Source organism: Megalobrama amblycephala, linkage group LG2 (genome assembly GCF_018812025.1).
Source record: "Megalobrama amblycephala isolate DHTTF-2021 linkage group LG2, ASM1881202v1, whole genome shotgun sequence".
NCBI classification, from domain to species: Eukaryota; Metazoa; Chordata; class Actinopteri; order Cypriniformes; family Xenocyprididae; genus Megalobrama; species Megalobrama amblycephala.
Genome location: NC_063045.1, coordinates 59,236,283 through 59,252,037, shown reverse-complemented (window position 1 = coordinate 59,252,037; position 15,755 = coordinate 59,236,283). Strand labels below are relative to the sequence as shown.

At 37.6% G+C, this 15,755-nt stretch overlaps 1 protein-coding gene across 1 annotated transcript; it reads left to right on the top strand.

Moving 5' to 3' along the window:
• Positions 1-8: 8 nt before the first annotated feature.
• Positions 9-12,608, top strand: ddx56 (DEAD (Asp-Glu-Ala-Asp) box helicase 56). Its single transcript, XM_048181268.1, has 14 exons — positions 9-160; positions 1,623-1,784; positions 1,878-2,032; positions 3,179-3,349; positions 4,277-4,367; positions 4,445-4,686; positions 8,651-8,794; positions 8,910-9,023; positions 9,380-9,474; positions 9,747-9,817; positions 9,902-9,991; positions 10,078-10,183; positions 10,271-10,362; positions 12,295-12,608. The coding sequence occupies exons 1-14, from the start codon at positions 62-64 to the stop codon at positions 12,376-12,378; spliced, it is 1,716 nt and encodes a 571-aa protein (XP_048037225.1). The 5' UTR covers positions 9-61; the 3' UTR covers positions 12,379-12,608.
• Positions 12,609-15,755: the final 3,147 nt, after the last annotated feature.

The window sequence follows — 15,755 nt, the reverse complement described above, 5'->3', positions numbered from 1 at the left end:
TGTGGTTTGACCTGCAGTTCTCCTCCAGTACTATAGGTGGCGCTGAGGCGCAGCGGGTTCAATGTCTCGCTCGTCTCGTCTGTGCGCAAACACACGTGTGAAGATGGAGGTGGATACACTGCACTTTCATGAGATGGGCTTAGATGATCGGCTATTAAAGGTAAATATATAGTTGTGCTAATAATATAAAGTCTGGCTTTCTCGAAATACCGGACACTAGGATTTGTTTTGTGCCGTTTGAATGTATTTAGTGACTGGTTCGACTATATTTACATGCTAACATTAGCACAGTCATTTCTGAAATATATTTCTTATGGATTACTTCAACATTATATGATTTTTATTCTGTCTATTTTATTAGGATATATGCAAACAGTTCATTCTGGTTCAACAGATTCACCATAAATGCCTTTCTTATATCTGTATTTAGTTAAATGGTTACTTACCATAGTTCCTGTCGAAATACTATAGTTAGTACAGTAAAACTGTGGTAATATGTAAACACGCACACACATATAAACATTATATAAGTGCATGTAAATCACATGTATTAGTGATTAATCACATCTAACATAAAAGTTTGTTTTTACATAATATATGTGTATAAGTATATTATTTATATATAATATATGTTTGTGTGAATATACACACACACACACTCACATATATTAGTGCTGTCAAACGATTAATCGCGATTAATCATATCCAAAATAATATAGTTGCATAATAATACATTTTGTGTTTACATAATATGTGTGTGTACTGTTTTTAATATGTATATATATATATATATATATATATATATATATATATATATATATATATATATATATATATATATGTATATATATAAATACACACACATTCATGTATATATTTAACATAAATGTGTTATATTTATGTATAAAATATTAATATTTATTAGAGATGCATTGATATTAAATTTCTCCACCGATAGCCGATAATTCAGAGTGATATCTGCCTATAATGATACCGATAGTTTGGAGGTTCTTCCTTTTTAAATTAATAATAAATTCATTATAATTAATAATTGATCATTATATATTTAATTACTATATTTTGAGAGAAATGCAAATAAAAACATTATTCTCTCCATTTCATCAACTAGTTTCAGAGTAACTGGTGTCAATTATAAACATAAACACATTATTCAAATTAATATTAACAAACATTAACTAAATTCTGAAGATTAAATTAATATTTCTTAACTTTCTGAATGTTATTAATTCATATATTTACTATTAATATTGAACATCAAACTGGTTTCTAAGCATTTTCTTTACACAAATCACAAATTCGGTGCATTTTCTTGCCCTCATTTGATTGACAGGATATATCAGTATACACAGACACACACACACACACACACACACACACATATATATATATATATATACTCACTCATGAGTGTGTGTATTATATATATGTAGTTGTATTAGTGCTGTCAAATCGATTAATCGTGATTAATCGCATCGAACATAAAAGTGATGTTACAAATCACAAAACATTTTGGATCCTGTTTACACTTGTATTCGTCAGTGTTGTCCACTTGTGATTGGATCACCTTCAAGAGTTGTGAAGGATGTATTCTTTTTTTTCAGGCTCTGGCCGATTTAGGCTGGTCTCATCCCACCCTCATCCAGGAGAAAGCCATCCCGCTGGCGCTGGAGGGGAAAGATCTGCTGGCCCGAGCCCGAACCGGATCAGGAAAAACCGCAGCCTATGCGGTTCCACTGATCCAAAGAATCCTCACATCCAAACAGGTGATGTGTGGCTTTTATTCAGTTACACTAAGCCTCAATGACAGAAATAAGTAACATTTGTTGTCACTGATGTTGTTTGTTTGCTGTGAGCAGACTGTACGTGAGCAGCAGATTAGAGCTCTAGTCCTGGTCCCGACTAAAGAACTGGGCCAGCAGGTCCAATCCATGATCCGACAGCTCACTGTGTACTGCGGCAGAGACGTGCGAGTGGCCGACATCTCTGGGAAGGCGGATCTATCGGCACAGAAGTCAGTACTACAGCAAATCACTGTTTATCAAGTGCTGCTGCTCATCTTGGACTGAGCAAATTTGATAAATGATGTCTATATAAGGAACTTAATTAGATTTGATGATATCTTTCCTGAAATGTATGTATTAGAAATTACTTTTTAGTTTTATAAATCAAAGGAACCATTATTTAAAAAAAAAACAACCTCTATAGAGATTCGAAATGTTGAATGCAGGAAGTAAAACTCAAGTTGATATTTTAGTAGTATTTTATATACTATTATTGTATTTATTAATATTTTAAATTAGCATTTAGTTAATATTTACAGTTTATTTTAGTATGTACTTTTTGTATTTTTATTATTATTGTTTTTAATATTATTATTTAGGTTAATTTTTTTTATTTCAAATTATGTCGTCTAATATTTATATTTTATTTTATTTCAGCTTTTTCAGTTTTAGTTGTAGTTAAAGGGGTCTATTATGCTCAAGTCTTAATTTTGTTTTTGGGCTCTACTAGAACAGGTTTTCATGCTTGAATGTTGATTATTTTCCTCATATTCTCCATTGTTGCAGCTCCTCTCTTCCCAGTCTGTCAGTAACACTCTGTTTAGTTCCTGTCTCTATGAAGCCCCTCCTTCTGAAAAGCACAATGTGCTCTGATTGGTCAGCTGGAGCAGTTTGTTGTGATTGGTCAAGCGCTTCGATCGTGTTTGGGAAATGTCCCGCCCCTTACCATAACCACCAGTTTCAACACACTACTAACTAACTCAACCAGGCCCCGCCCCTTTATTCTGCGTATGAATTATTTAAATGAGGAATATTGTGACATGTTCGTTCCAGGAAGAAAACTCAAGACTACAATGGAGGCGGAAGTTCAGAAACAGTGACACAAATATAGAGAATAACTCCTGCTGGAGGGACTTTGCAGAGCTTTTTCATGCTCAAACAGCAACATTACACACTAAAGAAAGATGAACTTGTAAAAAAGCAGAATAGGACCCCATTAACAATAATAACCATGCTCGAGTTAAATCAAGTTCACTCAGGAATAGATTTAATCTCTTTAAGTCTCATTCAAGCTCATTTAAGATCTCAAGTGTCATTCTAAGTGAAATTAAATGTTATTAATTCCAAGAAACATTATAATTCTTTGTCTTCCACAGGCCCATTTTAATGGAGAAGCCGGATATTGTGGTCAGCACGCCGTCCCGTGTTCAGGCTCACATTAACGCCCAGAACCTGCAGCTGCACTCTTCATTAGAGATGCTGGTCATCGACGAGGCTGATCTTCTCTTCTCGTTCGGGTTTGAGGCAGACCTTAAAAGCCTGCTGTGGTACGTGTCTTGTTAGCTGTATTAATTTGTAAAACAGCGGGAAAAAATGAGACCGGGTCAAAATCGCATCGTTGAGAGAAAAAAAAAAGTCACATTTTATTATTACTTTCAAAAAATAATGTAAAATATTGGTCAATAAAAACAAATCGTTTACAAACTTTATCAACTTATTAAATGTGTATTTTAGTTACCCTCTCTCCACAACAAATGGGATTCAGAACAGAACAGGAATGAAAAATATAAGTATCAAACAAACTTAAATTATAGCGGCATTCATTATAAACAACATTTATTATAAATGCCAAGCCTGATTATTTCACTTCAGAATTCAAATTTCCTGATAATTTACTCACCCCCATGTCATGCAAGATGTTCGTCTTTCTTTCTTAACTTGAAAAGAAATGAAGGTTTTTGAGGAAAACATTCCAGGATTTTTCTCCATATAGTGGACTTCACTGGGGTTCAACGGGTTGAAGGTCCAAATGTCAGTTTCAGTGCAGCTTCAAAGAGCTCTACATGATCCCAGACGAGGAATAAGAGTCTTATCTAGAGAAACCATTGGTCATTTTCTAAAAAATAAATAAAAATGTATATACTTTTTAACCACAAATGCTCGTCTTGCACTGCTCTGCGATCATGTTGGAAAGGTCACATGTGACGTAGGAGGAAGTACTGATCCATTGTCTACAAAGTGAACGTGGATAGAATAAGACAAATAGCCTTTACAAAAAGGTAAAACAACGATGTCTGACGATTTTGAAGTTGGAGGAGAAAATAAGATGGAGTTTTTCGCCTGGTACAGAGCAGTGCAAGAAGAGCATTTGTGGTTAAAAAGTAAAAAAAAAATCGCTAGATAAGACCCTTATTCCTCCACGTCACTTTTTTAAAGGTACAACATTTAGTATTTGTCTCTGTTCACCTCTGCAGTCACTTACCCAAGATCTACCAGGCGTTCCTCATGTCGGCCACACTGAATGACGACGTTCAGGCCCTGAAAGAGCTCGTCCTCCACAATCCGGTGAGTGCAGAAGCAGAGAAGCAGTAGCAGTGTGTGTGTCTTGGCTGGATCTGATAGTCTTCCTCCACCTGTTGTAGGTGACTCTGAAGCTCGAGGGTTCTCAGTTGCCCGACAGCTCTCAGCTCCAGCAGTACAGCATCAAATGTGAGGAGGAGGATAAGTTCCTGCTCATATACACCCTCCTGAAGCTCGGCCTGGTTCGAGGGAAGACGCTCATATTCGTTGGCGAAGTGAACCGCTGTTACCGGCTCAAGCTGTTTTTGGAGCAGTTCAGCATCCCTGCTTGTGTCCTGAACTCTGAATTGCCGGTTCACTCCAGGTGGGTTTATTTTTTTAAAGCTGCAGTGTGCCATTTCTGCACCATTAGATAGTCCCGCTATTGGTCGAGTCAGCGTTTCTGTGTTGAATCACTTCCAGGGTTATTATCATGAAGTAAAACTATTAAAAATGATAGAAATAAAGCTGAAATAAATGTAAATAATAGATGGAAAAACCTTTTTTATAGATATATATTTTATTCAGTGAAAATGACAAAATAACATCAGCAATTGCATTTAAAAGTGCAATATGTAAGATTTTTGCAGTAAAATATCCAAAAACCACTAGGCCAGTGTTATATATTTTGTTCACTTGAGTACTTACAATATCCCAAATGTTTCTAACTATTAGTAAATCGTGAGAAAATTGCAATTTTAACCAAGGCTCCGGGACGTGTGAGGAGTCGCCTGCCAATGGCGTCATACCCGTGTTACCCAAAAGATGCTTTATATTACACATTTTAATAGACAATGGAACAACTGTTTTGATATATTTCTAGACAGAAAACTAATTCTTGTTATATAGCTCAACACGTTTAGTCTTATTGTTTAAATCTAATTTTCTTGATTTTTTGCGAGTACCATGCCTCAGAGAAAAACACTATTTTGTGAAGTAGCTAACATAACATAATCAGATGCAGCTTTATTTTCAGTAACAGTAATACATAATTTTCTCCATCATACAATATGTTTCAAAATGAATTGCATGATATTTATCAACACAAGCCATCCAGCATTTAATATGATATTGTAAAATCGATCTATCTCACTGCAGTGTGCAACAGTGTCTCACAGCAGCCGCCGAGCAAACACACAGAGTAACATTATAACATCATTTTCAACACACTCAAATGTATCTAATATGATAAACAGAGCTGCGTTACCTCATACTCATGACAGGAAAAGCGGAAGCGGCGCCGGCGACTGTGTCATAATAAAAGTTTCGCTGCTTGAGGCGTGTGTTGCACAATCACTCCAGCTCCTCATTCAGCTCCACAACACTCGCTCCTGCTCTGCTTCAACACTAACGTTAATAATCACTCCTGAACATGATTTCTTTCAGAGTCCTATCCCTATTCTTTTCCACCGTCCGTTGAGGTAAAGACCACACGTCTCAAGATTCCGCGTTGAAACTTGGCGTCATCAAGCTACGCCTTTTTGAATAGGCCTTTAGCGACCTCAAGTGGACAGAAAATATTACATACTGCACCTTTAAATGACCCAAATTTTGGTAAATTGTATGAAAAACATTCTACTAAACAAAAAGTAGAAATGTTGCATTGGCAGCTAACTGAAATAAGTTGAAGTTGACGCACTAAAATACTAACTGAAAATAATAGAAAAACTGAAATAATAATAAATATAGCTGCAAGCAGCAATTATCGGGGCCAAGCACAAAGTCTGCATGAAAAGTCACATGGCTGTGAGAATCAGACCAACTGCAACAATGACCAAATTAAAGACCTATTAAAGGCAGAGTAGGTAAAAAAATGTATAAAAAACTTTTTTTCAAAATTTGTTTAAACTTTATTTATATATCAATACATAATTAAAATGTAAGTACTCTGAAAAAGAAAGTATAAAAATCGAGTGTCTGTGACCTCTCACGACTGTTTTAAAGAAGCTCATTATTTCCATTCACTCCACCCCTCCCTTCTGGGCTCCTTCCAAAGCCACGCCCCCAAAACGCATGAACGCGCGACTCCGACCACTGAGCTGGAAGACGCATTATTTACCTGAGACGAGCGGAGAGGAAGGAGCACAGTGCATGTAGTGACATCATGTCAGAATCACATGTAATAAAAATACGCCTTAAAATTTGAATAAACAAACAAGAGTATTTTAGTACTCCTTCAAGCTAGCATATTGATATTGGTAAAGTTTAAAATATATATATTTTTGATTCCTAACGAGCTAGTTATCTATAAGGCAAAGCTAAAAACAGGTTGCATGATACACGTTTTTCCATTACCATCATTTACACTGTGATGAAGATGAATTTCGTCTAAGATTCATAACATATACAGTGTTCTACAGATAAACAGAGTAACATACACTCAAATATCAACTCACAACTGCATTGCAGACACAAAATAATAACACACACATACAACAAAGTGTGTACGACACACACACAGATACAAGATAAAGACATCAGTAAACATAGGTAGAGAATATAAAAACAAAACAAAGGCGAAAAAAAACGTGCAGGTAAACTTACAGGTGAACATGGTAAAAAGTAGACAGAGGGTAAAAAGTTCTAAGAAAAGTTCCTAGATGCGGAGTAACGTTAGGCCTACTATCTGTTAAACATGTATTTAGTTATCTAACAAAATTATGCACAATTCAAATAAGCTATCATCTTGAGCTAGGCCTAAGATTATTTTGTCTCTACTACGGCTCGCTAAGTAATGTTATGTTACTAATTACGCAGCTACGTGTGCTAATGACAATGCTTCTGAAAAAATAAACAAAAAAATGTATGATCAAAATACAAAAAGAAAATTTACTGTCCAGCAGAAATAAAGCCATCAAGGATACTTTTCAGCCCCTTGAGTTCCCTAGTTCTCGCCATCGCTGGAAAGCCACGCGATATTAACTCGCGTTTTATTTCTTTGTTTATCCAAAGACTTTTTGTTCATTGCCTTTTCTTGTATTACTGTCTTCTTTTTTGCCTGGTTTGCCTTCACAACTGCATAGGCCGGTACTGTGAATTTTGCTTGCTGTTTCTCTGCCATTGTTTTGTATTCCTAGGATCCGTGCCTCTTGAATTCCCCAAATCAAACGTGCGCGCGCAAGTGGGCAGTCATGTGTGGCAAAAGGGTGTTGCTGGTTGCGAGAGAGTGAATCGCCTAAGCCAATCCTATGTTTCGTCCCGGATGGAAATAATGAGCTGTGTTTAAACAGATTAAACGGCTAGAGTCACTCGATTTTTATACTCTTTTTATCAGAGACCAAATTAAAGACCTATTAAGATCATTTTAGGCAAAATAGCTGAAAAATCATAATTACAGTCAATAATAATGAATTAATGGTTTAGCACTTTCAACCAATAGGTGTCGCTGTTGCCAAATTGATGTGGTGTGGTCAGAGTGAGGTGACAACGACACAAAGTTTGGTGTCAATATGCCAAAGCATTGCAAGAGTCTTGGCATCATGCCTCAACTTCACTGCTGCGGCATACAAAAACGGTTTTGTCTGTCGACACGAAATCCATAAGTTTTGTCGGCACAGTCTGAAGATGCTCTGACTCGAATTTGGTGAAAATCGGACAAACAGTCTAAAATCAAAAAAAAAAAAAAAAATCAAAATGGTGGAAGTTTGTCCAAATATGGCAAAATTGGTGTCTATGTTCTCGGCATGACCCAAGGAATCTATTGACCAGTTTTCCATTACAATAGGTTAATTTATTCTAAAGTTATTAGCATTTTTGGGAATTTTATTATAACTTTTGACCACATGATGGTGCTGCCCCAAAACATTTTGAGTACTGTTAGGGCATGGTGCCAAAGATACATAGGTCAATGCAAAAATAATAAGCAAAAAATAATATATATAAGCAAAAATAGCTGTATTTCATATCTTCTGACCACTAGGTGGCACTGCACCGAGAATGGTTTGATGAATCGGCTGAATCTATAACTTTTTGTCAGCATGGTTTGAAGATGTTCTGGTTCAATTTTCATGAACATTGAAGTAATGGCCTAGGAGAAGTTCGAAGAAAGTAAGTTTTCGAAAAATTTCAAAATAGCCGAGAATTTTTCATGATGGAAAATGATGTCATTGAGTGCAATCGACTCGTCTTGAGCCAAGCAGCACTTATAAAAAATACTATCAACCAGTAATATCTATAATTATTATTATGCTGTGAATATTGTTTACCTCACATTGCAGGTGTTAAATGTGTTTAATGCTGTTTTCATGTTGCATTCGATGTACTTACTTTTATTTGGGTTTGTTTTTCAGGTGTCACATTATCTCTCAGTTTAATCAGGGCTTCTACAATTACATTATAGCCACAGACGAACAAGGACTAGAGAATCCCGCTGGAAGTTCCACGAAAACACAGGAGGGAGGAAAGAAGAAAAAGAACTTTGGGAAAAGTGGAAAGTATGAGTTCCTACTAGCAAATGAAACATTTAAAATATGAAATAAGATTTTTTTTTAATCTCGTAAATTGTTTCAGCTTTAAACATTAATACTGACTTTTGTTTTGTCCTCCCAGAGGCAAAGATAGGGAATATGGCGTTTCCAGAGGGATCGATTTTCACAACGTGTCTAATGTGATCAACTTTGATTTTCCCACTTCAGTCGACTCCTACATTCACCGTGTCGGCAGGTACACTGATGGTTGTTATCTGATAACTTTATTATTTTCAATAGTTATAAATTTAGTTTTAGTTAACATACTGATTTACTTATTTTATATTTTCAGTTTTAGTAATTTTATGTGCTTTTGTCATTTTTATAGTCTATTTTTTAATACATTTAGCATGAATTTATATTTATTTCAGTTTTAGAATTTTTTTTTTCATTTAGTTGCTATTTCTAATTTTTAAGATTTTAAGTTTTTCATCTAATATTTATATTTTATTTTATTTCAGCTTTATTTAAATTAACAAAAATTATTTTAATCCATTTAGATTTAGTCTACAATAATACGAATTAATCCTGATTTCCCCTGCTTCCCTTTAGAACGGCTCGTGCGAATAATCCCGGCACTGCGCTGTCCTTCATATCTCATACAGAACTCCCAACGTTCACGGAGGTTGAAAACGCTCTTACTGGAGGTAAAAGTCACAGGCTTCAGAAGATATTTATTTTACAGTAGTTATGGAAAACTAAATTATGCCTGTTTGTGCTGTTTAAAACCTAATATTATTAACTAACATTAAAATTATATTATTAAAAATAAAAATCTGGTATTGTTTAGAATATTATCCCTTTAAATATCTTTAAATGTTTATTGTATTTTATGCAAATGTTGCAGATAAGAAGGAAGAAAAGAACATTTGCATGTTTTAAGAGTTTTTCACAAGCAAATGTATTCCTCCGTTTACAGACACAGAATGTGTATTGAAGCCGTACGAGTTCAAAATGGAGGAAATCGAGGGATTCAGATACCGATGTCGGGTATGTTTGTGTCCTCATATAGTACTGAAGCTGTATTTGTGGTTTGGTTTGCCTGAAGTCTCTTGTATGGTATAATTTACCCAGGATGCCATGAGATCGGTCACAAAGCAGGCAGTGAAAGAGGCCAGACTAAAGGAGATCAAACAAGAGCTGCTCAATTCAGAGAAACTCAAGGTTTGTGCTCTTTAAACACAGCTCATTTTAACCAGTTCATCTCTAATGTTGACTGTCTGTAGTAACTAATTTCCTTTATCTGACAGACGTACTTTGAAGACAATCCCAGAGACCTGCAGCTGCTACGACACGACAAAGACCTTCATCCCGCCGTCATCAAACCTCACATGAAGAATGTGCCCGATTACCTGAGTAAGGAGCGATTGCCTTTTGATTGATCTGTATATTGGACGCACAGACAAATGGACCTCAAAAACACATTTTTCTTCTCCGTTTCAGTCCCAGAAACGCTGAAAAGTCTCGTCAATCCTCTAAAACAAAGGAGGAAAAAGAGGTTTAAAGCAAGTGGCGTGATGCTGAGCAGCTTCAAGGTGAGAAAACAAACTTTATCATCGTGTCCACTCATGATGGTGAGGAGACTGAGCCAATCAGCAGTAGGGGGCGTGTCCACTCATTAAGGGGGAGGAGAGAGAGTGAGCGAATCAGCAGTAGGGGGCGTGTCCACTCATGATGGGGGAGGAGAGTGAGCCAATCAGCAGTAGGGGGCGTGTCCACTCATTAAGGGGGAGGAGAGAGAGTGAGCGAATCAGCAGTAGGGGGCGTGTCCACTCATGATGGGGGAGGAGAGAGAGAGAGAGCAATCAGCAGTAGGGGGGCATGTCCATTTATGATGGGGGAGGAGAGTGAGCCAATCAGCAGTAGGGGTGTGTCCATTCATGATGAGGGAGGAGAGAGAGCAGTCAGCAGTAGGGGGCGTGTCCATTCATGATGGGGAGGAGAGTGAACCAATCAGCAGTAGGGGGCATCTCCATTCATGATGGGGAGGAGAGTGAGCCAATCAGCAGTAGGGGCGTGTCCATTCATGATGGGGAGGAGAGTGAACCAATCAGCAGTAGGGGGCGTGTCCACTCATGAAGGGGGAGGAGAGTGAGCCAATCAGCAGGAGGGGTGTGTCCATTCATGATGAGGGAGGAGAGAGAGCAGTCAGCAGTAGGGGGCGTGTCCATTCATGATGGGGAGGAGAGTGAGCCAATCAGCAGGAGGGGTGTGTCCATTCATGATGGGGAGGAGAGAGAGCAGTCAGCAGTAGGGGGCGTGTCCATTCATGATGGGGAGGAGAGTGAGCCAATCAGCAGTAGGGGGCATCTCCATTCATGATGGGGAGGAGAGTGAGCCAATCAGCAGTAGGGGCGTGTCCATTCATGATGGGAGGAGAGTGAGCCAATCAGCAGTAGGGGTGTGTCCATTTATGATGGGGGAGGAGAGTGAGCGAATCAGCAGTAGGGGGCGTGTCCACTCATGAAGGGGGAGGAGAGAGTGAGCGAATCAGCAGTAGGGGCGTGTCCATTCATGATGAGGGAGGAGAGAGAGCAATCAGCAGTAGGGGGCGTGTCCATTTATCAAGGGGGAGGAGAGAGTGTGAACCAATCAGCAGTAGTGGGCGTGTCCACTCATGAAGGGGGAGGAGAGAGAGTGAGCAAGAGGGAGATTTGAAGAAAGACTGTAGAAAGAGAGATGGCTGAGAGACATTATAAAAGAGAAAAGTTCAGAGGAATATCACTGGGAAAAGAAGGGTTATGATCAGTCAAGAGCTTTAGGACCCGCGTTAATATTAGAAAAGCTTTCCAGCGCTGGAGAAAACTAAGCAGGAAGGCCTGAAAACACACCAAGGTTGCGTTGTTTCTGCTCCATACGTCAGTAACATTGGTCAACTCTTACTTCTTCCTTGTTGTTTGTTCGTCATCTTCGCTTTATTTGTTACAAAGCACTGTCTTGCTTCACTTCAGCTATGATATTTGTGCATTTGGGGGTGGAGCAATGAAGGGAAGGGTGTGTTTGTCTGGTTTGATTTCAAATATCAACAGTGTTTCTCAGAAATCACTTACTGCACCTTTAAACATCATGCAGTAAGTGCGGTACTAATTTAGCTTCCACATTTATCTAGATTTTCATTAGAGTGAGTGGCCATGTTAAAGTGACTAACTTTAGTCTACCACTTACATTTCAAATATGAGCCATCTTTGAGGTCGATAAATGAAAGGCGAACATACTGTAATTACCACATGAGCCAGCCGTGTTAATGATGTGCCCGTCACAGACTGCATGACTTTGCCACTTCCTGTGTAGTTTTTATTTTCTGCGACCAACCGACTAATTAAAATTTGGTCGACTAAGCCTCTTCTCAATGACTAATGTTTGGTCAACTATTCGGAGGCAGCCCTAGATATAATAATGGGATGTTGAATACTTGACAGGACTTGAATTGTGCATAAATAACAGATCTTTTCTATTTGTTGCATTAGCACAAGAATTTCAAAGGCAAAAATCCACTGAAGAGTTTTCGCTACACGAAGAAGCGTGGTGAAAAGAAGGCTGGGAAATCCTAACGGCTTCAGAGACATTGGGATCGGATTGGGATGTTGAGGAAATCTTGATGTAACTAATCATCTGGACACTTTGATAACGGGCAGTGAACTGTGACTATCACCCTGTCTTCACTGCATGTTTGAAATATACCTTGGAATATTGTGTTTCATTAATACTGAATATGAAATATGACGTTTCATGTTTATTGACTAAAATAAACCTTTTATATCCATATAAATGGACAAACAGATCCTGCAGTTGTACTTTGATGTCCACATCAGCTACTCATTGATCACAAGAAGCACAACAGACTAGCTATGGTGCAGGTTACTGGTTAAAAACTGATGAAAAGCATGTTTTGTTAATGCCAAATATTTATTATTAGTCAACATGTTCAATTTTAGTACAATTAATGAGTATGTGAAGGGGAACAATTATGTTTAAACATCACTAAATGCTTCGGATTCTTCTAAAATGAGCCAGCAATAATTTGGCAATGGCAATTACCAGAAGAAGGCACCTCCAAAAGGTCTTACACTATTTTATCAATTGATTAGTTAGTTAGTCGTACACCTTGAACGTGTAACTTGTCTATTGCGAAGGGCAGAATTTGAGCGCACACATTTAATATGTGAATATAACACTGTCATGTTTCCTGTGTTGAAACATCTCAACCATTCAAAAGCAAACACAGAACAAGTGTTTACTGAACATAAACATCGACACACACACACGACACTCCGATGGAGTAAGAAATTTCAGTCCACCTCTACTGACGTATAAAAACCACAACATTAGTGTCTGAACATGTCGTAGTGATGAGTTTAAGATGTGTAGATTCTCGAGTTCATCACGTCAATCATACAAAAAACTTTCCCTCTAGTGCCAGCTGGTACAGCATATATACATCTATCTACTGAAAAACAAGTGAGTGAATCCCATGAAAAACATGGATTGGGTTGTATTTCACCACAAAAAATGTCTATTTTGCATAAACAAAATAAAGCATATTTTAAGACATTTTCATCACGATTAAGCACATTTCACCCCCAAATTCTCATTACTGTAAGACATATTCCAAATTAATTTCCAATATTCACAACTGTTTAAAACTTTTTTGTGTGTGTATTAAAGGCACAATATGTAATTTTTCGCCACTAGAGGTCGCCTATTCAAAATAAAGGCGTAGCATGATGACCCCAAGATTGAGTGCGGAATCATGGGAGATGTCACAGTCGGGAAAAGAATCCAACGGGACTCGAGCAGAAATCATGTTCACGGATAAGATTATTAACGTTACTGTAGTATGAAGCAGAGCAGGAGCTGGAGCGATTGCTAATGAGAGACGAGCTCGACACACGGCTCGAGAGCAGAGGGACTTTTATTATGCTGCAGTCGCTGCTTCTGCTTCTTCTGGTCAAATGTATGTGGGGTAACGCAGCGCTGTTTATCATATTAGATACATTTGAGTGTGTTGAAAATGTCCTGGTTAAAATTGCTTACTTCTCTGGATTGAAAAAATATGGGATAATGTAAGTACACAAGTCAACAAAAAATATAACACTGTTCTAGTGGTTTTTGGATATTTTAATCCAAAACTCTTACATATTGTGTCTTTAAGATTTTTTAAACTTGTAATTTAAATCAGCATAAAGGCAGTGCAATAAATATCATGGCATATATGTGCTTTACTATTTAAAAAAACAACTCCTCTTTTTTGCATTATGATAATGAAAATTCAGGGGAATTTGTGCTTAATTGTTAGAATGAAAAAATATTATTGGTCCAAAATGTAAAAAAATAAATAATAATAATAAAATTATGATTTTGGGGTGAAATAAGACCTAGGGTCAGTTGCATAAACTTAGCTACTAAGTTAAGACTATACAAATGACTATACACTATGCACTCAACTGTGTTGTATATGAATGTTATTTTGTCATCCAACATCGGAGTCTGAAGCCCCTCCCCCTCTGCTATGTAATTAAAGGGATCCTTGAATATGATTTCACTTTTTTAACTTTAGTTAGTGTGTAATGTTGCTGTTTGAGCATAAACAACATCTGCAAAGTTACGACACTCAAAGTTCAATGCCAAGAGAGAGATTTTCTTTTACAGAAATCACTTTTTAAGGACTACAACAGACGGCTGGTAGGGACTACAACAAGCTTCTTCTTGGGTTAGTGACATCACAAACCCTAAAATTTACATAAACCCCGCCCCTGAGAACACAACAAAGGGGCGTGGCCATGTTGGGCTGCTTTAGAGAAGAGGAAGAGTTGTTGTAGTAGAGTGTTGTTCATGCCGTCATTTTACACCAGACTGCTTCACAAACGAGGGTCAATTCAACACTGGATTTGCACAAAGATTAATATGACGGCACATGCTAGTGGATTCTAAAAGTTGTAACTTCTTCCTGAGTCTCTCCATCAGTGTCGACTCCGGGTTTGAACAATGTAAGGCTGAACACCGTTACTGACAATCCTCATTTTGGCTGCGTGAGATTCTCCAGCTTTGTTGTTGTTGAGCTGTTAAAGCTCCGCCCTCTTCTGGAAAGGGGGCCGGGAGCAGCAGCTCATTTGCATTTAAAGGGACACACACAAAAATGGCGTGTTTTTGCTCACACCCAAATAGGGCCAAATTTGACAAGCTATAATAAATGATCTGTGGGGGTATTTTGAGCTGAAACTTCACAGACACATTCTGGAGACACCAGAGACTTATATTACATCTTGTGAAAAGGGGCATTGTAGGACCCCTTTAAAACTGTGACAGTTGAGTGCATGAAGGACGAACCATGACCAACTAGCATTTAACCAAGGGATAATCAGTCTTTTCCAACTAGACCAATCTATCATTTTACATAACTGGCTTTAAAAAGTTAGGAGCAGTTTTGATTAAAAATTTTTGAAGAATAAATTTTAGGACTAGTCTGCAGTTTATGCAACCTGGCCACTGGACATGTTCTTCACAGGTTCACCCAGATAATGCTGGTTTTACTCCAAACTTTTGTGCATCTATATTTAAGCTTTACAACAAGAGAAAAAGCACATTAATTTTAAACCAGGAGCCTTGAGGCTGTTAGCAGCAAAGCGTCATTAGATTGGATACAGCATTTGAGAAGTCCAGCGAGAGTCATGTGACCAAACACAATCACTAACACAGCACAGATTTACACTCACAACCGCGTTTACCGTCGCACGAGGATCAAGGGGGCTGATTTCACAGTAAACCACACTTTAAGGCTTTATTATTACTCTCAAATATCACAATACATGTTCTTTATGAACCACCAGCTGGTTTATTTATAATCAAATAAAAATACTGTAGGAATGTTTCATATGTGCACTGACAAAGCATTAAAAAAAAAAATCAAGATACAGGGAACCAAGGCCAA

Bases quoted from the DNA above. Each gene is read 5' to 3' on its own strand.
- ddx56 (XM_048181268.1), top strand. From the start codon at position 62: ATGTCTCGCTCGTCTCGTCTGTGCGCAAACACACGTGTGAAGATGGAG. The intron at 161-1,622 runs GTAAATATATAG...CTTTTTTTTCAG, and splicing joins TAGATGATCGGCTATTAAAG to GCTCTGGCCGATTTAGGCTG. The intron at 9,475-9,746 runs GTAAAAGTCACA...CTCCGTTTACAG, and splicing joins TGAAAACGCTCTTACTGGAG to ACACAGAATGTGTATTGAAG.